The 26,723-nt window shown below is 41.9% G+C and overlaps 1 protein-coding gene across 6 annotated transcripts in view; it reads right to left on the bottom strand.

The window, feature by feature from the left end:
- tmcc1a (transmembrane and coiled-coil domain family 1a) overlaps window positions 1-14,036 on the bottom strand; it is a 43,789-nt gene extending 29,753 nt beyond the window's left edge. The window contains exons 1-4 of one of the 6 annotated variants that reach the window (XM_031844609.1): window positions 13,952-14,036; window positions 12,816-12,896; window positions 3,444-3,481; window positions 1,473-2,369 (exon numbers count right to left, since the gene is read on the bottom strand). In XM_031844609.1, coding sequence (XP_031700469.1) covers window positions 1,473-2,111 — 639 coding nt within the window. In that variant the 5' untranslated portion in view covers window positions 2,112-2,369; window positions 3,444-3,481; window positions 12,816-12,896; window positions 13,952-14,036. Of the gene's footprint in view, window positions 1-1,472; window positions 12,897-13,724 lie in introns of all 6 variants that reach the window. The other 5 variants (XM_031844611.1, XM_031844610.1, XM_031844607.1 and 2 more) reach the window with 5 other exon arrangements.
- Window positions 14,037-26,723: the final 12,687 nt, after the last annotated feature.

Raw genomic sequence — 26,723 nt, 5'->3', positions numbered from 1 at the left:
GAGACAGGTTATCGTGGTTGATAGCTGGAGACGGGCGAGACAGGTTATCGTGGTTGATAGCTGGAGACGGGCGAGACAGGTTATCGTGGTTGATAGCTGGAGACGGGCGAGACAGGTTATCGTGGTTGATAGCTGGAGACGGGCGAGACAGGTTATCGTGGTTGATAGCTAGAGACGGGCGAGACAGGTTATCGTGGTTGATAGCTAGAGACGGGTGAGACAGGTTATCGTGGTTGATGGTGGTCTGTCTCAGCAGCAGGACTGACGGAGCACAGATGTCCGTCATCCCAGGTGAGGTCACTCGCATACGACTGGAGGATGAAGAAAGGGGGGGATGGTGTGTTCTAAATGTAGCTCACAGATAGAAGCTGTCAGGGAAATTGGATATTAACGCCTACTGGTCTAGACTTACTTCCCACTGCTGAAGTGATAGCCACGCATCACTCCATCTGTGACACACCGATACAGAGTCTTTTGGCACAGCTCATTTCATTAAGCCAAAAGATCAGTCGGCTCCGCAGCAATCATGAGCTCACAATGCAAACACAACCTCCACATGAACCAAGCCCAGTGCTGCTCACAGCAGGTTAGCTGATCGGACAGTGACCTCTGGTGGCAGACAGGACCAACTGAAGTCTGCTGGTGGGGAGGCTCAAAATATGAACTTGAGGTAAAAGAGTAGATTGTAAAGGGCTGTGAGGTTTTAACAAACCAAGAGCGACACACATACAAATCTATGCTGAGTATTTCCCATTACACAAGCACCCCGTAAATACTACTTTTAATAAATTCTCTGGATTTAACAAACTACGGTCTAACAAAAAAGGCAGAACTTTTCACAAAACAGTTATATGACTTCATACGTACTACACAAATAGATGATTATCAAAGCACACTACAAAAGATTGGATTTTGAAAGCCCCTTGATATATTGCAGCATTTATTGTAAGCCTGAGGCAAAACTATTCAAAGAGTATATTTGCTTTTAAAGGTCGGATTCACAATGTTTCAGAAGTCTGAGTCAGTAAATATCTTCCAAACTTAATCGTTTTAGCACAACATTCCTTCCTTGTTTCTGCAGACAGTGTCACAGTGCTGAGCTGCAGTGAAGGGATGGTAACACAAGGCCGGTGTGAATAGGAGGAATGTGTAAAGCGGGGAAAATTAGTTTTAATGTTGATATGGCCGACTGTTCTTTAACACCGACTTTAAAAAGTTGTGAACCTATCCTGAAAATTGCCTGCACCGCTGTGCATTAGTTTATTGTGAATCTATACGTGTGCTCATGCTGGCGTGTCTCATTAGCAAGCTGCACCATGGATCTATGACAGACAGCAGTATACCTTCTCTCTGATACAGAAGGGAATGACATCAGCAGCAAGGTGAACCTCAGTTCGTGATTGAAGGCCTGACACCGGTAAAAGGGTAAAGGAGACGCATCGATCAGCAGATTCACGGCTGCCATCACTTACCCTGTCCGTCTCCTCCGTGGACTGGTACCCCGATGACAGCACCACATCGCCTCCAGTGTACCCGGGTATGGGGCTGCTGGGCGTGGTGTCAGTGGTGGAGGAGGAGCGCGGGCGGCTGACGTGCTGCTGCGGATCGTGGGTGTAGCGGCGGTGCGGGGCCTGGGGGCTACCTCTCAGGAGAGGATCCCGGTCTCCGTTCCCAGATCCCGACCCTTTGCTGCGCCGACTCTGCAGGCTGGTCCCACGCCTCATCGTGCCCGCGGTGCCTGAGCCCCGGCCAGCTGCAGAGGGAACCACAGGAGCAGAGAGGTGGTCAAAGTCGGGACAGCAGGGCTCCAAGGCTTCCTCTGAGGGGGAGGGGCCACCTGCCGACACTACAGAAGAAGACGAGGAGGAGGAAGACGAAGAGGGGATGGTGGAGTGAGAGGGGTAGAGGCGTTTACGCTGCTGCTGGAACAGCTGTTTCAGTCCCTGGCCAAGAACCCCTATGCTCTCCCTAGCGTTTTGGCTCATCTTACTGAAGGAGGGGTGCTCTGACTGGGATGAGGCCCCTGACCCCCCTGCCTCTCTTCTAGTTCCAGGACCTGAACTGGGGCCCACCCCCTCTGGCTCCCTTTGAGTGTCATCGCCCTGCTGCATGTGGCCCTGCTGAGGGAGGAATTGTCCTATCAAGCGGTCAGCAAACACGTCCCTCTCTATCAGTGGGACACGCAGGGGGTCAGACCAGGACAACGACTGAAGCAGAGAGGACTAGAAAACAGCAGAGTACAGTAGAGAACAGCGGAAGTGGAGATGGGACTGTCTGGTGGAGGGTTGGATCGGCTCAGTGGCGGTCAGAGGGATGAATCCAAATTGGGAGCATGCATCTTTGATTCAGGAACAAGTAGGCCTGCCGGTCTAGCACAGACAGAAAGAGGAGATGGATTATGAGAGGATGGAATGTTGCGTAGATCCAGTGAAATTAAATCACTCATTTTCCTTTTAACTCGTGACATTTGCTTCTTTGAAATATAATGCAAATGGTCGAAAGTGTGAATGCATACTTGCATAGTCTGCGGGGTAAACAGCATTCATCTGCATCTAGGTACCAAAGTCAGTGTGCAAAATACCTTGTTTGACACTTGAGACTCTCTTGCAATTGGCACTAAAAATGTCTTTTAAAAGCTTACTGTGTGCAGCAGTATTCATTCATCAAATTGCAAAACATTGATCCACAAATATGACACAGTCAGCCTGAGACCCAACAGGTTGAGCGAAAAGAGAGTCAGTCTTCACTTCTGTTTGTGGTCCTAAACGGACCCCGGTGGACAAATTTGATCCAATGCGTGAGAACCTGGACTAAAGCGGGACATCGCCTCTCTTCTTCTTGGATTAGGACGGCAACAAGCCGAGCCAAGGTCTGTGTGTCGGGTTAGAGAGAGGCGAGTGTGCTGAGTGGATTCATTGTGGTTGTGTGAGCGGGCTTCTTGTTAACGATATTAGCCTTGGTGTCCTAGTCGATTGGCTCGCATCCATTAAATCTTGTTGCGTATTGAGTCTGCGTACGACGTCAGCATAATACTCTAGCATTGAGTATGGGAATTTTGCACACTGACCAAAATAAATATGCGATTGTGATTTAAAAATATTTTAGGATAAATACTGTATCATCAGTGACAGCTGTGCCAGGCCCTTGAATCATTCTACATTCAAACAGACCAACGTTTCATGAGCAAATACAAAGTATTAAAAGAAAAAGAAGATGGATCCAGGTTTGCTCCAGGATCACAACACAAAGCATGAATTAATTCAAAAGTATAAGCAGGTACATGAAGGGTAAGAAAATAAACAACAGCCTGAAGTGGGGCGGAGTCAGAAAGGCACCAGAGGCTGGTAGAGTAAAGGAAAGGATGCAGAGAACACTGGAGGGGTGAGAGCGGGGAAGAGAAATAATGACTCACGTCAGAAGAAGAAGAAAAAAAACCCACTTACCATCAGCCCAACTGTCAGCGTGACTCACTCTGGATTACCTGAGAGGGAGGTGATGGATGGAAGGAGACCAAAGAAAGAAAAGCTGTCATTCTTAAGATCATTCTTCAATCTCCAATGACCTTAAGATACTCAAACAATCTGGCATATCATTCGGTTTTGCAATCGAAAATCATTTTTTTCTGTGAGCTGTGAACACGCTGGGCATACTGAACAGAACATGTGCTGTATTGTGTGATACGACTCAGTGTGCATGTTCCTTCAGGGGCTCATTTAGTATCCCCAAAGGCAACCCTTCCTCTTCCTGTGGCGGGATCAAGACGCACTAGAAACAACCTTCGTTGTCACTAACACAGTGTCAACCTTGCTGACTCTAAGCTAGAGACAAAACCAGAGCGGACACCTGATGACATACAGGCTGTCTTCCTCAAGGAGGAACCTTATTGGTGGAACAGTGATCGCCTCAGAGACAGACAGAGAGACAGACAGACAGACTGAGACAGGCAGACTGACAGAGACAGACAGAGACAGACAGACAGAGCCTCCCTGCAGCATCAATAGCTGCTCCCATTGAGAGCAGCAAAACAAGCGAGGCAGGAACATTGGGAGCCCTGGGGATGAACACTCAAACTATATTCCTTCAGCTGCACTGTCAGGTCATGAAGAAGAACACAAAGTTGGACACACACACACACACACACACACACACACACACGTCTCATCACTGCGTCCGGAAACAGAAGGAGAATGAGCATGAAGGTGCTCGCAGTTAGCATATCGCTAATCACAACGGCGACGCTGTCACTGCCAAGAAGAGGCGCATTCATGCGCATCAACACATTCGCACGCCAGCTTTTACTTCCTCCACAAGCTGATCTTGAATCAGATCTGGTTTAATCTTTTCTGCTCAACAGGCAGATTCAGACCAGCAGATACTGATGTGCTTAATTTAGAGGCAGTGTGCTCATTTGGTTGCACCAATAAGATGAGTGAAGATACTGTGCGGTCAACCTTCCATAATATTAACAACACAGCTTTAACCCGGTGGTTTCACTGATAACAGCTGGGCAGTGACTGATCATATTTTAACAATTTCTTCAGTAAAAATACAATTCATCATGATGAAATAATGACAGGAAGTTATAATACACAATTCTGTTCATGCTCAACTAGATCCATCTCTAAATATCTCTAAAATCAATGTTACCATTGAGAGCAATGCAATGCAAACACTCTTATTTAACATGAGTGAGCAATTTCTTTATACCTTTGATTTAATCTAATTTTAGTTATTTTTCTCTCTCTCTTCTTTCCTGTAGGAATAAGTAAAAACTAAAAGACAACATATGATGACTGCGATGTGAACTTCCCGTATGATCATAGAAGGTGGAGAGTCATGCATACATGTGTATCATAATCAAGTATACTTGATTATGCATGCACCCTCACACTTAGTGGCATATTCTGGCAGTCACAGTGAAGTGTAATTGATTGCGATGGAGCTCTGTGCTGTTGTTTCGTCGCTGGTAAACCTTAGTTAATCCTGTCCTGGAGCTGAAGCCCTGCACCGACCCCGGGCCCATCCCTCCCTCTGTGTCTCTAAATCCCCTCCTTCATCCACAGGATGATCCCAGCACTGGATTGGACGTTTTCTTGATTGCCTCTGGTTTTATATTCAAACTAAATCCTCTTTCAGGAGCCTTTAGAGGACAACGGTTTATTGTCGGACTTGGTAGGGGATGTTTGTGTACGCGTGACAGGTCCTGCGTCTTTGTTTAATTTAGGCAAAGGCCTTTGGTTCCACCTTGATGAGGTGATGACGCAAAAGAACACCAGATGGATCTCTGAATGACGACTGTATTTAAGAAAAAATACTTAAACTTAAAGCAAGAAATATTTTTCCCCTCTAAACAAAAAATGTCAAATTAAACAAAGACGCAATACTTTGGTGATCCTCTTAGGGACATTCTCCCTTCACTCATCAGAAACATGCCAGTGTGTGGATGTCTTTTGGTGTATTTAAGCCGCAGAAACAGTGGTCAGCGATTATCAGGCATCAGTGACAGCCGGGATGGGCAACCTCAGTGAGTCAGCATGTTTCTCAGAAACGGCACAATACTGTCAAAGGTGAATTACAGACAACCACATGGACAATGGCCTCTCTGGAGCTGTGTCTCCCTCACACGTGTCCTTGTATAAATGCACACACACGCACACACACACACACACACACACAAAACACATATGTCCTCGTCCTCAGCTCTGTGCCTCATTCCATTCAGCGCGCTGCCAGTCGTCCATTGTCTTTGGAGAGACGGTGAAAGCTGAGCAGAGCTCAGGCACTGGCTGGCTGGACCAACTAGAACTACCGCCTCATCATGTTGTGTTGACGTCCATGTAAGCCTAAAATGTCATCTTTTCACCATTTTATTCGCTCAAGGTGTTCTATAGATATCTCGAGTATGGGACGGACGTGAGGTCGAACGTGAGTTCAGAGTGATCTTGACCGTTGACCACCAAAATTCTAATCACTTAATCTTTGAGTACAGATGGATGTTTGTGCCAAATATGAAGAAATACCCTCCAGGCGTTCCTGAGGTATCACATTCCAGAGAATGGACCAGATGGACGGACTTGCAGACGTAATTACGGACAGACAACCCAAAACCATAAATCCTCCGGCCTCGGCTGTCGCCGGCATAATAAACATCTCAAGCTGACAATTTGTCACTTGGTGACAAGCATGTGAGAATCAAAAGGTGCAACGTGTAAGATATGGCAAGAAGTTCTGTTTAAAACATTCAAAAAGTAACAAATATTATCAACAGCATGTGAAGAAGTAACATTTATGATGTTGTGTCAAACACTATACCGTAACCACTTGGCATTACAGCTATGAGATGAGGCAAGAATGGAAGAATGGAAAGTTTGCTTAACATTTTTGAGGACATTGCAAGGTTTGTTACATGTACTTTAGGAGGAAGAGGAGGGTGGGAGAAGGTGAAATGCTCCCCCCCGCAAAATCGTTTGGAGCACGTCTTTAACAGAATAGATCCAAGATTCAGTACGGTGATGAATAATAAGTGTTAACTGCAAGTGTTTAACAACAAATTACAACATCACAGCTAACAGGAAATGTTCCCTTTAGCCCTGTGGATAGAGAACTACTGCAGCTCCGTTCAGACTGAAAGGTTATATTGATTAAGATGTGGCACTGAGGTGTTCTGAAATGACATCCATTATCATTATTGAACAAAGACAACAACCAAAGGTGATTATTAAAGAGGAGATTAAGCCCCAGAGTTACAGCTCAACTAGCTAAGTGATGAAGCAAATAATGTGCAATCTAGCACAACGGGAGGTCATTTATGTCTTTTCATGCAAATTTCCACCATAGTTACAGTACTGCACAATGACCTGATCGCCATCCCTTTTTGACTGTTTTATTTAATTCTACTCTCGACATAAGTAAAGTTGGACAACTGGGCATTAACCAACACAAGTGGGGGTCCATCTGGCCCGTGCTCTTTGCCACTGAAGCATCCATGTTGTTGCTCATTGCTGAACATACAGTAGCTTAACTCAAAATATGGCCATAGCTTAAACAAGCCCATGCAGTGTTTCCAGGGGAGTCTGAGAGCCGGCGTGGAATAGACTCCTCTTTGTTCGCTCGGAGCCACACACAGGCCCGTCGCTGCTCTTTGTGCTGCGCCTCTTTCACTGACAGACACACATCAATAAGAGGGGAATTAGGCCAGAGAGTTCTGGCAGCGACGCTCGTGTGCGAGCGCATGCACGAATATGCGTGCGAGTGTGTTTTTAATCGGACAAAGACAGAAAAAGGAGAGTAAGAGAGAAATTGTCGGAATTATTTTGCATGGAAATGTGCATCTGTGTACATACGTTTACGCGTTTGTGTGAGCCGTCTTTGACCGATGAAAACCGGACCATATCTCATTCAGCAGCTGCATAATGACAGCATAGGCAGGAAGCAGGAACAATCGTTATTGTATTATACGTGTGTGTGTGTGTGCGTGTGTGTGTGTGTGTGTGTGTGTGTGTGTAGGGCGGGCAGAGAATAGCACAGTTGTGTCAGCTCTGACAGTGCAGGAGATGACTTCAGCATTCTGCAAAGAGTGTGATAAGAGACACAACTCTTTGTATGAGACGGGGAGAGCGAGCGAGTGAGAGGAGAGAGACGGAGGGCCACAGAGGGCGTGAAACAGGCCAGACTGGCTCAAAGGCATCCCGTCCACGGAGCGGTTCGCCTGGCCGTGTCGGGTTCAGCCGGGGCGCTCGGCACAGAGAGCTGAATGAATGAGGAGGTGAATGGAAGGTAGTTCCCTGATAGAGGCGGCCACAATGCCCTATTGTGCAAGATGACACCCACAGGGAGGCCCCGCTGCCAGAGTTGCCTTCAGCTTTCCAGGAACAAGACAAACCAGAACACACGCAATCATTTACTCCTACACACATCCATATATCTGGGTTTTCTTAATGACACCACAGACTTGTACTCAAAAGTTGACGTGTGAAAAATATTACCTGCTTGTACGGCTGACAAGAAGACTATTGTTGGGGCCCGATTCACACCTGGTATCTGTGTTAAACTGATCTGAACACATTCATACAGGAACAACATACGACTTTGGAAGCATTTCCCCTCAAAGGCTCTCAACATGGAGACGGATGAGCCGGTGGTACATGGGAGAAGTTGGCCTTCAGGGCTTTCTGCCAGAAAGTGTTTAATTTAACCCAAACCATGATATTTTCCTAAACCTAGCCAAGTAGGTTCGTTGCCTAAACCGAGGGAGATTTGTGGCAGAAAGAGCTGAAGGCAAACTTCTCCTAGGTGGCTCAAAGCTAACGGTGCTAACAGCGCTAACAGTACCAACTACTGCAAATGTAATAACAGAGCTGACGGTGTTTACCTGAGGGGGAACCAGAGGGTAGGTGCTACGATTCCACGAAGACGTGCACTAAAAGCACGCACGGCCGGCCAGGCTGTGTCAACAAAGCAAGGACAAGCTGAAAAATGACAACACTCAGAGGGAGACATTACTCCACTATATATCTTTACACAGCAAATAGTCGTTTGCTGATATACTATTGCTCTGAACGTCGTATAATGCTCCTTTAATCTTGAATATACGGGACCACTATGGACGTGGAAGCCTGCCTTACTCGGCTTAATATTTCTGCCATTATTTCATCTCTCAGGCAACCGGAGACCATCTGTAACTACACCTCTCATTACCTCCCCCACTCACAACGCTGTGAGAAACAAACACAACATGTTCATCACAAAACAACTAATGGAAACACACATGTGCACGTATACTCAGCGCGCACACACACACACACACACACACACACACACACACACACACAAACGGAACAAGAAGTGATATATTGGGTGTGAAAAAAGTCTGAGTCATCTAAGACTACCCAAACTTTGAGGTGGGAAGCTGCAGAGACAAAGCAACAGAGAGACTTTACACATTTAATTTCATCTCCACAGAGGACATATTATGTTGATGATCTATTACGGATGCACAAGGCTGTAAGTACCTCTGAGGTTTAGCTTGAACAGCGAACAAATCTATGAAGCAGCGCGGTGAAGTCAAACATCACTGACGGCCGGCTGGGGCTATAGGTTTAAACCTTGTTTAAAGGCACGTCTCTGCATCTGTGCTCAACACCACAGCAAGTGTCCCGGTGAATAATTCACCATGTGCATGGAACTGACCCTGGTCCAGCTCGAATGTGTCTGAGCTGATGGAGAGAGTTGGTAGTGAGGATCTCGTTCCCTTGCTGTTTACTAGTAAGACGGATGTCCTCAAAGGAGGGTTCCCAGTGGAAGTTATTAGCGTATGTGATACATTTTAAGCCTCACGTATTAACCTGATAGGTGTTCAACAGTGGCTAGGCCGACTGGGCCAACACAGCTCAGGTTCCACCAGCTCTGGCAAGGAATCATCACCTGTCAACGGGCTGGAAACCACCTACACACCGGCTGAAATCTCAAACCAGAGATTGTGGTTTGAGATTGAAGGAGCACGACCGTAATGAGAAAAAGGGAATGCAAGTCAGGGTCAACACAACACAGAAGAGAACCCGGCCAGGTTATCGGGCCAGGGGGCATCTGGCTCTTTGTGGAGCCAGCAGGTGAGAACAACTTTTACGCAGTCAGATATAAATCATCCGCATCGTCACCTATTTAAATAACTCTTCAGTCAGATCTCTGAGCTCAGGTAACCAGGCACCTCTGCAGCCCACTGGGGGGCTTAGCGGGGATCAGCACATCCAAGCTCTGGTCTAAAAGCTCTTACTATGAGTGAGACATCGGGCTCAACGCGAAGGCTGTGGGTCAACGATGTCAAGTCTATACGCTCTGGGGGAGGATTCAAGTTGAAAGAAGGTATTAATCATGAGTTTCAAACTTCATCTAAAGCCCGCCAACAAAAGATAAGAAGAAGTAAACAAACTGAAACAAAGGGGCGATCGAAATGATGCAGTTCAATGCAAAAGGCAAAGAATAAAATGGACCTCAGTCCTATTTTGTGGTGAAACTCTTGAGACGCTGTGTGACCCTTGCTTCTTTTCTGCCTCTGTCTTCAAACATGGAGGGATAAGAGAGGAGCAGGCAGCTTGCTGCCAATAGAAACCACAGCTCTCATAAAGGAATGTCACCTTCATTCTGGAAGTCCTGCTGGAAAGAATGAGCCCACTCTGTCCACAGTTACAAGATATGTAGGATGGTACGGCTTCTTACTTGTAAATGTTTCTTAATGGCATTGGTTTGAAAACAACTCTGATTGCAGCAGAGGTAAAGAATGATTCCGGCTGTGGCATTAAGCTGCCACTATGACACCTCACAGTAAAGCCCTGCTGGAGGAGGGACGACGTGAGAGAGAGGGTGAGAGAGAGAGTGAGAGAGCGAGAGAGGGAAAAAGGAAAAAGTGTGTTTCCTCTCTGAGATACAACACTTCCTCTTTAGCCACGGCTGACCTTTAGTGGAGAAAACAGAGCCAACTCAGTTCTGCCTGAATGATGCTGAGACTGTTTGAACTCCAAAAGAACTGAAGGAGAAACTGAATCTGAATTAGTCCACTAATCAGGAGATCCAGCTCCTCCTGTCCGCATGTCGAAGTGTCCTTGGGCAAGATACTGAACCCAAAAAAGGCTGTGAAATCAGTGTGTGTGTGTGAGTGTGTGTGTGTGTGTGTGTGTGTGTGTGTGAGTGAGTGAGAACGGGTAAATGCTGACATGTAGTGTAGTGCTTTGAGTTTTCTGAAGGCTAGAAAGGCGCCTTATAAATACAAGGCCGTTTACCATTTAGCTGATAAGTGCTACGTTATGTTCACCCCCATTTCACCCACAGCTTCCTTTAGTTCTGTGGCCAATGCCACCGGTCGGACCTGGATGTGCACAGCGTGCCTCCTGAGTCGCACACATCCGTTCAGGTGCCCTCACCAACCAGAAGGACTGTGGCGCAGCAACAAAGACATGAAACATTGACCAGCTTCCCGGTCTCAAACACCGCCGGAGGTACTGCACCGCTGCCAAGAACTCCGCTCAGGTCTTTGCCGTATACGTCTCTCGCTACAACACACATCATGTTTTTAATCTGCAGCAGAGCAGAGCAACCATGCATAAGGACGAAAACAAGAGAAATGCGTTTGTTTCTCCTCAATGTTTCCTTTTCCTTATTGAATTATTAAACGTGGTCACATATTCTGTAACAGTAACACCAAATAAAGCATCTATTCCCCCATCTTCTATCATGCTATTCAGGGGTGCAGGGAGCTGAAGCCTTCGCATTGGCACACATTGTGTGGGAAGTCTAGTACGTTCTGGAAACGGTCTGTCACAGTGTGGGCGGACAAATCCACAAACACAGTGACATTCACGCTCACATCCACAGACAATTTAGAGGCCAGTTCACCGAACCGCTTTGAACTATGAAATGGGAGCACCCAAAGGAGATGTAACCAAACACTACAAATTCATAAACAATATGTTAATGCAGTAAAAACAATACTTCTGGCATGCAGAACGTAATGCACGACATTTCACTTAACAATCTCATTGCTTTATCTATCACAGCCAAACACTAAATTGCCAAATAGACACACGTCTTACTTTCTTTACCCATCAAAACATCTTAAGTCTCTACAATAGAAGTCTCTACCAATTTGGTTAACACATGAAAGCATCACATGTATACCTTTAACTATAATCTACTTCAGGTCATCTTTCTAATCCAGTGTCAGTGTGCAGCTCTGTTGAGAGAAATTCCAGCTCCCCTCTACAGCCAATTAATCAGCCCCTGTGACAGTCAGGCACACACACACACAGAGAGAGAGAGCTGCGTTAATCTTGTGATCTGATCTAGGATAAGCACATCTTCACCACGTCCGATGCCGAAGTGTTACATGAAGCTGATCACAAGTCAGAGGAAGAGGGAACTCCATCTTTAGGGACCACTGAGTTCTGTTTTGTAAGCACCGCACACGCAAACACACACACACACACATAAACACATTGCACCCGTACAAAGATTCTCAATTCTCAGCTCGGCTCACAACCGGGAAGGCATAACGTGAGTGCAGCGGGAGGAGGAGGAGGAGGGAAGCGTCATCGTGGTGGTCTGACTGTCGGAGTGAGACATGAATGGTTGCGTCAGCAGAGCCCTGAAGGGGCAGCCAAGCTCTCAGCCACTTAGCAGAGTATGCTGAAGATAGTGGGATACATCATGTCATACCGGATATATATATATATATATATATATATATACACACATACATATATATACACATATACATACACATATATACATACATATATACATACATACACACACACATACTGTACGTGCAGTGCAGTGTCAAGTTAGCAAAAATGGCCAGTTAGTGCTGGTATGATACGGCCAGAATCCTCCATCCCGATATAATTCATGTCATATCTCGATGACTCTCGTTTTCTGGTAGTTCAATAAATAAATAAAGCCTATTTTTGTATACTTCTGTGTGAATTCAATAGATGACAAATAAAAAGTACGTATTATTATAGTGCAAAATGAACACTACAGTTTAAAGTGGAATTTTAAAAGACAAAATAAAGAAATATTTCAAGCTATACTCTGACTATGTCTACACGCATGCACACAAACACGGAGTAATCCGTTTAAAAGATTGATGAGACTTTTATGAGATATTCAAGTTAGTATGTGCTTGTTATTATCAATTTAGACGACGTAATTGTGTATCACGATACGATTCCACTGAAAGACGGTACATTATCGTATTGAATTATGGTCTAACCGGAGATGGAAACACTCAGAATAGATGAGCAAGTGGGGGAAAAGCAAACCTTCAGTCCATAGTCACGACGCTGGAGTGGATTTCCTTCATTGCAGAGGAGACGACAACCTGCTCCATCAGGCCCACAGGTCTACAAGGAAAGAAGAAGAAAGAGTGAGATGAAAACCGTGAGCCTCTACATGCTTCTCTTGGCACATTATACTCTGTTTCTCCTGCCGGTGTGTGGGAGTCTGTCAGTGTGTGGGTCCAGGACACTGATAATAGGTTGCGGGAAAAAAGAAAAGAAATTGCTCCTCTGTGAAGCATACCAGGCATCAGATGTAATGAGGCTGCAGATGTCAAATGTATTTAGCCCATCAGATTGCATTAGCCAGTGGAGACTGAAATAAACGCTGCTGAAGGTTTATTAAAACTTGTAGTAGGGTGAAATTGGCAGGGCCCTGGTTAATATCATAAGAGACAAGATTACTATGGAAGCATCTTAGTAAAGCAAAGCAAAGTTTGAAGAATTAACTGGAAAAAAAACAAGCTACACACAACTTTAATTCACCAGAGTCCATAACTAGCTATAGCAAAGTTAATAAATACATTTCCAGATATAAATAAATACATGTTTTTACTATGTATTTCCTACTATACACAGCAACGATACAAACCTGTTGTAGATCAATACAAAATTCTACAAAATTGTACAAAAAAATAAAAAATAAATAAATAAATAAAAAAAATTTAAATAGCTACTGCAGCAAAACACCCGCATGTGAACGCGCTACGATGACGTCACGGGAGATGAAATATAGCGACCGTTACGAAAGATAAGTTGAGTAACAAGCGTACTTTTAAGCGCTATAAAGCGTTAAATAACAAACAGACGAGTCGTCCTGCACGTTGTGAAATTGCGTGAAGCGATGTGTCTAAAGGGATAAAAAAAAAAACGAAGAAACCCCAAAAAACCAACCGTTGAAATGTTCGTTGAGTGCCGGTCAGTGTTGTCCGATAACGGACTCAGGTTGACAGTGTGTGTCATTGCACACAGAGCTGTTAAAGAGTGTCGGTGAGATGTCTACATCGACACTCTTTAACAGCTCTTCCTCGCTGCACAGAGGCGCAAACTGACGGTTAAACTACCGGAACGGAAAGAAAAAAAAAAAGCTAACTAAAAAGAAATGTACATTTCACACTTACACTGACTGGGTGATAGCAAACTGTTGGAGCTTGACAGACGTTTAACGAGCGGTGCCCTCCCTCCTCCGAAGCAAACGGTCCGCCCAACGCCCAGTTTATGACGTCATGACGTAGAACGTAAAAGCTAAACCGGAAAAGGCCGAAGATTGTGTGTCGTGATAAAGAGGCATCACTCGTGTATAAAAACAGATACCAACACCTCTGGTACAGACATGAAAAATTAAAATAAAAACACTTTCAGTAAGTAATTACCACATACATGCGTGTTTAGTCTATCTAGGAAGCTAAATTAAAGTATGCACATTATTACAAAATGTTTTGAGGGCAAGATAACTGGGAAATTAAAATGAAATCAGGAAGTCAGCTGTTAAAGTATTCCAGACCTTTAATTAATGTTTCCAATTAAAGACATGTAGAACAGACAATAATAGTGGGTAAATGTGTTAGGCTTTTTAAAGCTTACAGTAGATTAGGACACATCATAATAACAGTCAGTCAACTAACAACTAAAGTCTAAAGTAAGAAGTAGAGCACCTACTGTAAGAGACAGACATTATTTCTTGAAAACAAATGTGTGAAATGAAAAGGGTAAGACCAAATGTGTAAAAAGAACAGTGAAGGGAGTTCATTTATGGAACAGTTGCAGTGAGGAACTCATTTTAATGATTTTATTTATCTTAACTAAATATGCAGACAATGTAAAAGAATACAATGAATAAAACCGAGAGACAGTGAGCAAAATGTGTGTTCTATTTTCTGGTCGAACATACTGACATGGCTGACCTAGTTCATACCGTTTGGACAGTGAGCCAGTGATTTACAGCACAGTGGTTGTCAAAACCTAATCCTAAAGCTACCCAAGAGATGGCCCTAAATGATGAAAAACTACATTCTTAGCTGAAATAATCAAATGTTTACACATTGTACTGTTTGGCTAAATTCAATAAGCTTCATTGAGTCCTGAAAACAAGATCACTCTCTCCAGCTTGACATTTTAGTTAATCTCTATCTCTCCAGTTCCACATCAAATCTAATTCAATACGTCAGTCTCCCTGTTCTCTCGCCTGCTCGGAGGAGCGTTTCATTTCTGGATAATAAGTGCAAGGTCTCCCTCTCGTAGCCTCGGTAGCTAAGGAAACATAAAATGTTTGTCACATATTCATTGTTTATCCCCACATATAAATTATGTAAATACCAGTTTGACACAATTCCTCCACAATCTGTGTCATACATTGCTACTCCTCAAAACATATAGACCTAAACCTGCAGTGTAGTATACGTATGGAAGCCCATTTCCACCAGCATAAAAAAAAAGAAAGTCACCAAAAAAAAAAAAGAATTCTAATTATTTATTTTTTTTGCTGGCGGAAAAAATGTAAAAGATTAGATTTAAAAAAAATATATATATAAAAAAAAAAATAATAATTAGAATTTTTTTTTTTGGGTGGATTTATTTATTTATTTTTTATTTTGGGTGGATTAAAAAAAATATTTTTTTTTAATTTTCCACCAGCATAAAAAATTATAATAATTCGAATTCTTTTTTTTTTTGGGTGGATTTATTTATTAATTTTCTATTACCATTTTTCTTCAATTAGAATTCTTTTTTTTTTGGGTGGATTTATTTATTTATTTTTTATTTATTTTTACCTTTTTTCCACCAGCATAAAAACAATAATATTTAGAAAAATTTTTTTTTTGGGTGGATTTATTAATTTTTACCTTTTTTTCCACTAGCATAAAAAATAATAATAATAATTAGAATTTTCTTTTTTTGGGTGGATTCTTTTTATTTATTTTTTTTTTTACCTTTTTTCCACCTGCATAATAATAATAATAATAATTAGAATTATTTTTTTTTTTTGGGTGTATTTAAATTTTTTTTTACATTTTTTCCACCAGCATAAAAAATATAATAATTAGAATTCTTTTTTTTTTTGGGGTGGATTTAAATTGTTTTATTTTTTTTTCCACCAACATAAAAAAACAGGATTTTTGGTGCATCCATCTGTAACCATAACACTGACCAGATGTTTCCAGTTGCTATAGAAAGTCGAAATTATGAGATAGAAAGTCGAAATTATGAGTCATAGAAGTAGCTCTTCATAGGTTACCCTACATTTGACATATAAATGGATTGTGAGTACATTGAAGACTTCATTAAACGTGGCTTTACAACAGATGAAATACTTAAATTGCTTGCTGTTTCACATGGACTGAGCAAACACCCTTGAATAGAATTTTAAGCAAGAAGCAGCTCTGGAGTATAAAGAATGAAACCAATGTGGCTGAGGTGGCGACCTTCAATAAACAGCAACTGTAACTTTTTTTTTTTTGGCAGAAAAAAAGTAAAACAAATTAAAATAATCATTTTTTTCCCTTTTTTCCACCAGCAAAAAAACACATTTTAATCTTTTTCTTTTTTTTTTCGGGGGGTGGATTTCTTTTTTTAGTTACCTTTTTTTTTTTTTGGCTGTGGAAATGGGCTTCCATATATTTCTGCATGTTTCATTCATCTGAAAATTAAAATTAGCTGAGATGGCATGTGTTGCTCTAACTTCTCTCCACCAGATGGCAACATTGACACAGACATGGAGGTCAGAGCAGCTGTAGGTTTTAAAAGTGGTCTGACTCAAAACATTTGTCTGTTCTCATGTTGTTCAGCTCTTTTAGACAAAATTCAAACTTCACTGTGATTTTGTCTGATATGAAAACCACACTGACTGCTCTGCACTTGAACCGTGTACCTGTGAATGGCTGCAGGTGATGATACAACCTGAACCAGAGAGTCTGATGGGGAAAGTGGAGGGAAGTGAATAAAGGGATACGTGAGGGTCTGAGAAGGGAGAGTGTGAGGATGGGTGTTTGTGTCTTTTCTCTTTGGACAAGTCGTCTCTGTGTGCACTTCATTTTTGACTTATAATGATTTTTGCCTCTTCCTTCATCAAAAATACATTTTGGTTGAATTGTCATATCATTTTGAACTATTTTCCTTTTTATTTTTTTGTTGTTATGTTGCTAATAATCCAAAATCCCACAAATTGTTCTGCACACGTATATGCCATTTTAACCTAAACAGCTGGACCAGGCAGTGTTATTGGGTTGGCTTTAACCTCATTGCTCATTAGTGGCGGAAAAAAAAGTAGTAGAGTTTAGATTTTTCTCACATTCTTTATTTATTTTGTAGAAAAACGATACAACTTAACTGCAATCTGGGAACCCACGGGCTATTGTATGAGACGATGCTTTAGCTTTTAATTGGCTTGAAATCAGTTTGTAAAGTGGCTACTTGTACGTCGTCTCTCAACTCCAACGCCAGTCTCACATCTCAAGATGCTAAAACTGTAAAACATGAGCAGCGCAGGGAGAAAAGGAAGACTTGGCCCAGATATCCGCTGGCTACGCCAGATCCCCTGAAATATAAACCCCTCGACCCCAGAGGCATAATTATTGCCCTCAGACAGAAAGACGATGGATTCAGAGATCACTTGGATTTTAAAATATGATAAAAAAGGCTTTCTAAGTTTAGGAAAGGTGAGAGTGTGAGCCACTGAATGTTCTGTCATTCAAGTAAACAAGGAGAATTCAACAAGCTGAAATGAATTGGACAAGAACTGTAACAAAAAGTGAGACAGATGAAAGAGAAAAGAGCTAGAGAAAAAAAAGATTGAAGCTATGCAATCCCATATTATTGTATGTAAGTAATAACAACCATGGCTTAAAAAACCCTTCAAGCACTTATTTAAAAAGCAAAGGATAGAATTAACAAACACCTCTTTGTATAGCAGTAAATACCAAATGTAGTTGTACTCCAGTCTTAATATTGTAGGAGACATATTGCACTATCCTGTTTCAGTACCAATGAGCTGTGCCTCTGCTTCGAATGAGACTGTGCTGGACCGCATAATTCACTCATCTAAAAAATAAATCACAGACTCCTGCTTCACTTCTTTTATTAGGATGTCTGAGGTTATTGTATACATACAGTGCAACTCTAGTTGTGACATCCATACAAGGTGTAAGCGTGGGATAATACCCAACGAGGTGTCCATAATCAGGAATCAATGGACCACGCGGTTGTAGAGCTATTAATTCCTGATCATAGACACCTTAAAGGGCATTAACCCGCTTATACCATGGTCACCTGTCTAAGAAAACAAATGAAGACCATTAATTCATATTTTCAGGAGTTTTGCAACTAAAAACAAGTTTTCCACAAGCCATTCACTCTGTTCTCTGGTAACCCTCATGGTTTAATAATACCTGGAACAGTCATTACCATCCCATAAGGTTCTCATATAAGAACCCTTTGATCCAGAAATATCTCAACAACTAATGGATGGATCGACCTGAAAGTTTGTGCAAACATTCATAGTCCCCAAAGGATAACTCCTGAAGACTTCGACTCTAGAGTCGCCACAAGGTTGAAAGTTACATTTTGTATTGACACATTTCAACAAACACTGGATTTATCCTTTTTTAGTTGGATGGATTGCTGTGAAATTTAGTAAAAACAAAAGAAATCATGGTCCCCATAGGATGGACTAACTTTGATTCATCAGCGAGTGCCGTCATCGGGTTAAATGATCATTTTGTCCTGTAAAAAAAATTGATTTAGGACCAAATTCCTGCAAAACACACCTAGTGTCCCCTGCACTTTGTTAATTGACAAATGTTACGACATCACAGATTCGCTATAATGTCAACATTATAATCTAGTTACAGAAACATGCAAATAATAATAATTTGGACATGCAAACCGTATTATTGTGAAAACAACTAGCAAACTGCTGCATGCAAACACCTAATCCTAAGTGTGTCTTTGACTTGAGAGACTTGGAATTCAGTCAGAAAAACAAATATTATGATAAATTATGCAATTTTAGTAACTGCTTAAAGTGGAAGACAAATAAACGTGGAGAAACAAAATCTGCAAAACATTTTTACATTGTTTATACCCCCTCCGTCCCTCCTAGTACCTTTGAGTCTTGCCCTGACCCTCCACACAAAACGAGTCATCACACCGCTGTTGGATGGAGGAAGTAAAAATAGTTTAATTTGTCATTAGGCCGTCGAATATCGTAACTGACCTGCAAATGATTATTGCCATGCTTTAAATGGCTTTAATTTCTAAATTAAAATGTTTAATCATAACAATTAAGGACTGAAATTAGCCCTATGAGAGGTATGAATCATCAGAGGAACTGAGAACTAGTGACAGTTCAATGGAGAGACACATATAGCAGACAGGTGAAGTTTTCAGTATCTATATGACACTCGGCTGTAAGAGCTCTTAATGGTTGTGTCAGAGTTGTTGTTCAGAAAACAGGAAGAGCAGTAAAAACCATCCTGGAGAACAAGAAAAAATAGCTTGAATATTTTCTCACAGCAATGTCCTCGAAGAGTAAACTGTCAACAAGTGTCGTAGATGGGATGTGAGGATTCTCTGTTTTTCACATGATCTGTACAGACCTTTGCTCCCATTAGCCAAAACAGAAACACGCAGAAACATACACTATACAGGCTCACAAAAAACACACCCGACCACATGGCAGGCTGTTTTTTTCCTGCTCCCAGAGTAGAGCAGAGGATAATGGGAAAGATTAGTGTGAGCGGCTGATGCCAGGCGGCCCTTTCTCTGAGAGAGAGAAAGACGAGGATGCTGGCTCTCAGTGGCCCTCGCCAATTAGAGCATCCATTCTAGCGGGGCCGGGACTAATGAAGAGGCCGGAGCACGGGAGTGGAGGCGGGCGGCCTGGGATCGATCCCCAGCCTGGTGAGGGCGCAGGTTGGGTGCCGACATGGGAAAGCCTGGGGACTGAAGGACCGCATCTCTTCCCTCTATTATACATAGGTCGCCCTGGGGGAGATGTGGCTACATCTTTGTCTATTTTCCCCCGTTTGACCTCTCAACTTCATTACACTCACTCCTTTTCACATGTTTTACATTGTTCCCCCTCTTGATCTCCAAACGTCTTGTGCTGCTGTGCATTAATGCAAAAGTCTGAGGTGGATGCTGGTGCGTCTCGCTGTTAGTCTCTCATGCCTCCAGCTTCGTTGAATCAAACTGAAATTGAGTTTTTCAAGCCTATGTTTCTTTAGAATAATCCTTCCAGAGCGGTAATTGTTCGTCCGGAGTGGGCGATATTTCAGCTTCTCCTTTTCACAGTGAGATTTAACGAGCTCTATTCTATGAATGTCAGGTTGTCAATAACCTGTAATTTTAGATTTAAGCATATACTGTTGGTACATCAGAGACTGTAGTATCTGTGGGGCAACTTAAAGGATGAAGCTCGAGTTATTTTGTATTTTTATTTGCCATACTAGCAGTACAGTGCTATGGCAAAACCTGTCTGTCCAGACTGAATTGATTGCCATGAAATGTGGTAAAGTCAGTCACGATCCTGAAACATAGACTGTATATAAGAAGTTGACGATCATTGTGACGGCATCCAGTGGTTTGTGGACAACGGTTTTGAAGCCTTGAGTTCAGCATTTTAGGCATCGCCATCTTGTTTTTTTGCAACCAGTGACCAGAAGTGGCCATATTTGGAGAGCAGAGGTGTGAAGTCGTAGTAGAGACGCCGTCTCCGGCTCTGGTAGCGACCAGTAAACCACAAGGTAGCCCCGCTCTAAAGCATCCCCTGCTTTATGGTCTATTTGACTCTAAATGGACCATAATGTACTAAATGAACATCATGCTGTATTGAAGAAGACTTGAAACAGAGATTGAGACCATAAACTCATGTTTACAATGTTTACTGAGGTAATAAATCAAGAGAGAAGTAGAGTCATTTTCTCATACACTTCTATACAACCAGAGGAGTCGCCCCCTGGTGGACACTAGAGAGAATGCAAGTTTAAGGCAATTCAGCATTGGCATACTCTTCTTTTTAACAACTATTACCCTGAATAAACCAGCTATAACTTATTCTAACTTACATAACAATATTTTGTCTGTGTTGCCACATTGCTGCCATGGGGCCATAAGACATACAGCCCCATGCCACCCCAGTGCCACAAACACATTAAAAAAGCTATACATTTGCTTTAGGTGTCATCATTCTATGGGTTTCTTAACAAACATGGCAAGTGCAATTTAAAGCAATAATAAAAATCTGCGATTCACTCTAATACATTTTGTGGAATATACAGGATTAAGAACATGAAAATAGCTGCAAACAACTATTTGCTATGTGAAGATATATTGGAGTAATACCTGAGCATGCAAATGGTACACTATGTCTTTTTATGTTTGTTTAAGGCATTTGTTTGAAACAAAAAGCTGAAATACCACCAGCCTTATCCCTTAAATGCATCCATTATTACATTGCATTTGACACTGTGTAAGTACCTGGAAATCTGGGACTCCTAAAACCCCCTAAAAAAATACTACATTTCTAAGCACAGTTTTCACTTTTTATAAAAAATAAACAGAAACTCACTCTATATTCTGATCATATCCACTGCCGCTCAGTCTTTGATAAGGTCAAGACCCTTTACCTCCCCCTCAATGTTTCCCCATCTCTACGATGATCAGCATGCTAATAGAGCTAATTGCCATTTCTAGTTTTGGATTAGCATTCAGAGGGAAGAGCTAGCCAGCAGGGCTGACAGCTGTTACGGCCAATGCTAACACTAGATCAGATGTTCCAACTATTTCTGTTTGATACAAGTCTACAACGTGGACTACATCAGTTCACAATGGCCACTGCCAGACCCATTTCACCAGCTATTGAATTGCCAAAATTACCTCCAGAAACACCTGTCGAAATGGCAATTACAGGACAATTCAGACTGACTAAAAGTGCTCTATTTCTTTGATGTTTGAATCATTTTTATCCGCCATGCTAGCGGCATCTGTTTTACATTACTATTTTTATACAATACTTCTGCATGTGTGGAAATTTCTGCATGAGTTTTAGTTCTGGGAAAAAAAAGCACAATATTCAACACATAGCTTAAAATTGTATTGATACCAGATACCAGCTTAAATAGAAAATGAATTACATCTAAGGAATCAAGAGTTTTTTCTATAATATTCTCAAGGTAGATGGAGAGTCATTGATAGTCATGGAATGGAGGAGGAGAGCCTTGTGAGATACTTTGAGAAATGCTGTAAAGATGAGGGCTAATTGCTTTTCTTTGAACCTGATTTGCAGACATGGGCTCTTATAGGTGTCCTCATCATCAGGGAATAGTGGTGGGCTGTGATACAAATACTTCACGATACAGCATGAGTCACGGTATGAGTTATATTATACCTGAAGTTCGACAAGAGGGCGTACCATTAATGAGTCCCTATAGCTCCAGAGGTATCTTTGACGACATGAGATGAACAAGAAAGATTAACCAAAACGAAGCTACTGTAAAGCTACTATGTGCAAGATGCAATAATCTCCCTTTAAAAGCTATAGAAAACAAATGTAGCATTAGTTTTCTTTGTGGATGGCAGCATAAGTTCATTTGTTCACATGTTTCATTGTCGTTAATATTGTTAGTATCACATAGCGACTGGCCAACATGGTTTAAATGGGCTTTTAACCCCTAAGTGCAAAGCAAGAACAAAAGTTGCTGGTGTGGGTTACAATGAGCAGCGGCATGCATTATTGATCTGAGATAATTTAATGAGAGACATTGTGGAAGAACAGAAGTGATCTATATGGCATCAGACCAATATAATGAACTTGTGTGCCAATGGTCGCCAAGGTGTGGTCAAATTCTAATTGTATGGATTATTTAATCGATGGAGAGAAGCAAAAGAAATGAACAGAAAAAAAGACTGTATAAGATTACAAACATTTGTTGTCAGTCATCTCACTTTTCAAAAAACAGTATTTAGTCATTTGATCCGAAACAACACAGAGAGTATTAGACCGAGAAAGTAAAAGAGAGATTAATTCGGGACGCATAACCCAGATGGAGGTTCAGATATTACCTTCTAGTTTTAATGAAGGTCTTTTTGTCTCACCTAATCCGACAACATATCAGTGTGAACTCCTCATTACCAGATATGAAACCACAGATCAGCATAGAGTTATAGACTAGACTGTATTTAGGGGAACGTCACTGAACTACGTGGGTGTAATCTGCAAGCCTGGGTCAAGGATTAAGTATAAATAGGGATTCCAGGGATCTAAATTGGCATAAATTTGCAGAAAAGTTGAGTTTAACACTCTCTATCACTTATTTGAAATACCTGTTAGACCAACCTGATTTTATCTGGCTTTGTCTAAAAGTAATTTAAAAAATCCCCCTACAAGCAGCTCTAAAGCTAAATAATGAAGACAGCATCTCATTTGTTTAATCTGTACACAAAATTAAGTTTAAAAACAGGCTGATTCTTTGGTTAGCTGTTTCTCAGTTTCCAGCCTTTATGCTAAGATACGCTAAATAATGCTTAGCTGTAGCTTCAGATTCAGAAGCGTGTACCATTTCAAACCATTGGCGAAGCTTGTAATGCTTCTTCTTTGTCAAAGAGCATCTTTGGTCTCAATCAGAAATCAGAAAGCAAGGCAGCTGATTTCTTATGTCGAACTATTACTTTGGTAATGTTTGGTAACATTGGTAGAAAAACAAATCGCCCAGAAGTCATCCTCTTTTACCTCTTATTTGTCATTGTTCTGTTTTCATTTACTAAAAAAAAGAAAACGTAACAGCAAGCGAGCATTTTTAACAAACTAATGCCAAGCTGTGAGCTGGCTAGCAATTTAACTTATTTAAATCATACACTGATAAAATTAAATATAGGCTAAACGTAGCAGTCAAACACTGAGGAAATGAGCAGGGAAGAGGATAATACCTGCTTCGGGTCTCCTTTACAATTTTCGGGTGATTGCCTGGTCGACAGGCCGACAAGCTTAACGTGGCAGTGACACACTGAGATTTCACATTCTCTTTGCGGTGTGCTAATGACCTGTCACTTTGGGTTTCAGCCATATTCTTCGGTCTTATTAAAGTTCTCGGCTGAAGTCTTGCAAGTCCTTTTAGGACATAATGGTGAGAGCAATTAAAGGACAGTCTATTGGAGGAGAAGGCCTCTCTGAGGATGTCTGAGCTACTTTATTTCTAACATTCACCATGACTTCTTTTCTACTAGTACTTCTACTACTGCTTCAAGCTGAGTGCATGAACGACAGCAGGATGCAAATGTGTCTTCACACAAAATGTATATTCATGTATAAATAGAGATTATGGATCATTATGTAACTAATACAGCTGGCGCCTGGCTGTAGGCTTGTGTATGTTCACTCTCAGTCTCAATGAGAAAAGCTTCACAGGACGTGAATATCTTCTCCATGAATCTCGTTTGTTCTGCTGTATTCAGTCTCTGAATAAATATAAAGTTTGTGCATATCAGGATGGTGGAGCTCCCTGGCTTTTGTCTTCATATTCACAACGTAATTAATACAGAGACTCCAGAACTGAGCAGTTCTTGCACACACACACACACACACACACACACACACACACACACACACACAAAGAGAAACACAGCACAACAAAAACATGTATGTGTCCGTACATACACACACACACACACGATTGCTAACACACGCGTGACAGCTCTGACCTTCCCAATGACAGCAGCCTAACACCTGCTACATTCAGTGCCTTATTACTTGGTCAATTAATGGGAAGAGAGTAGGAGGCTCCACCAGTCAGCAATTACAACAAGTGCTTACATGTGTGTTTGTACTTTTAATGACATGCAGATCTATGTCACCTTTCTACCTTGCAAACCTCACAGTTTAGGTTTTATTTGTAAATTCGACAGCAATCCCAGAATCCCCAGAGGAGAGTTACAAAAGTCTACACAGACACCACAGTGGCTGTCCTGGGTCCTATCAGTCTGCTCGTCATCCCGGGATTCACATTAAAGAGGAGAGATTTCCATCAAGACGACAGTTATTTATATGGTTCCCCTGGTGCAGGTGGGGTTGGGGGGTCCATAGAGGGAGCAGGTACTGCAACGATGTGTCGGGCCTTTGCGAGTAATTCAGATTGCTACCTAGTAAATAAACCTGTGGTAGTCAGTAGCAATCTATAACAAATGACATGCTTATTTTACAAAAGCAATACAAAACAAAACGATTAAATTCAATTGATAATTTAAATTGTAATAATCTTAAATATTTTACTTGGAATTTTTGCCATACAGACAAAACGATATGTTGATTTTGTCCAATGCCATGTCTCTATTTGATCATGTGACCAGACGATACGATGTGCGTCAACTAGTTAGACAGAGAAATCTGTCGAGCTGAGCACATCTGTAAGACGAGAGAGCAGTCGCGCCTTTCACACATGAAAGTGGCAGTAAGAACAGACAAGAGAGAAAAGAACAGGAGGAGAAGGTAGCAAAGCTCCCTAAATTAGATTCCTTTGGCACTAAATGGTTTGTGTGTGTGGACATGCTGCCATAACGATGATGTTGCAGCGATGGAGCAGTAAGCCTCACTGACTAAACTAAACAAAGTCAAAACAAAGATGAATGGATTTCCAGCACCGTAAATCAGTCACTGTAGCTTTACTGCCCTATTTGTCAGTTGTGTTTGTCTGACCTTTAAACCGAATGCTGAGACGTAAGTAAAATAGTCCGACATGTGGTGCTTTCTGCAGCGTTCCAAAAGTTGAACACTGAAAAATAGGCATTTGGGAACACTTGCATGGCACAACGCTCTCGCTTTTGAGCGCACCTTCTGCACGTCTACATTGACAAACTATGGATTTGCAGCCCCTAAATCAACCACTAAATATCTGCACAACGAATGACATTCCCATCAGCCTCAGCTGTACTTTGAGGTTTGCACCAATTATTAAATATTACCGTGCTCACCCCCAAAACTAAGATGGTGAACTTGGTAAGCTGCTAAACATTAGTGTTAGCGATGTCGCTGTGAGTAATAGCAAGCTTACGTCGGCATTTAGCTCAAAGCATAGCTCTGCCATCAAGTACAGCCTTCCACTTTATCTATCTTTTGAATAAGAGCCAGCAGCTAGTTAGCTTAGCTCACTAATAATCACAGTGACAGTACAGCAACACAGAGCCACTAGCATGGCTGCCGACTCTTTAAATTGCAGTGTGTGGGATTTGGCGTCATCTAGTGGTGATGCTGCAGACTGCAACCAACTGAAACTTTTCCCGTGTGCCAAGCATGTAGGAGAACTACGGTGGCCGACAGAAAAATATGAATAGCCCTATCAAGGTGCGGTGTTTGGTTTGTCCCTCCTGGGCTACTGTAGAAACATGGCAGCTGACTTTGTGAAGAGGACCCGCTCCGTATGTAGGCGATTAGGCGATTATACACTAAAGAAAACATACTTATTAATAATATATTACGTTTCTGTCAATAGATGTTTCCCTAAATGACACACTATTCCTTTAAGTATTGTTATGTTGTTATTTGAAGTCACTTTGGTTTTTGTTCTTGTGGTTGCGTGTGTTTATTCTCCTCTCAGGGATGTTTTAGTAAAAACTAAACTCAAGCCACAACAAAGTTGTCTTAAGGTGTGGAGGTTGCCTTCGTTGCATTTAATCCCCCATCTTTCTTTCCTCTCCTTAGCTAAGCAATAAATGCCAAAAAAAGTTGTTAAATCAGTTAAATTAAAGTGCACGTTTGAGACGTGCCTTTGACACAAAATCGTGATGACATATTTTGGAGGTAGTTGTACAGTTCAGGTAATTGGGAGTATCTTTTTTCTCTCCGTCTCTCTCACACACGCACACACACACACACACACACACACACACACACACACACACACACAC

Source organism: Anarrhichthys ocellatus, unplaced genomic scaffold, assembly GCF_004355925.1.
Source record: "Anarrhichthys ocellatus isolate YVR2014 unplaced genomic scaffold, GSC_Weel_1.0 scaffold5, whole genome shotgun sequence".
Classification (NCBI taxonomy): domain Eukaryota; kingdom Metazoa; phylum Chordata; class Actinopteri; order Perciformes; family Anarhichadidae; genus Anarrhichthys; species Anarrhichthys ocellatus.
This window is presented reverse-complemented; position numbering and strand designations above follow the sequence as displayed.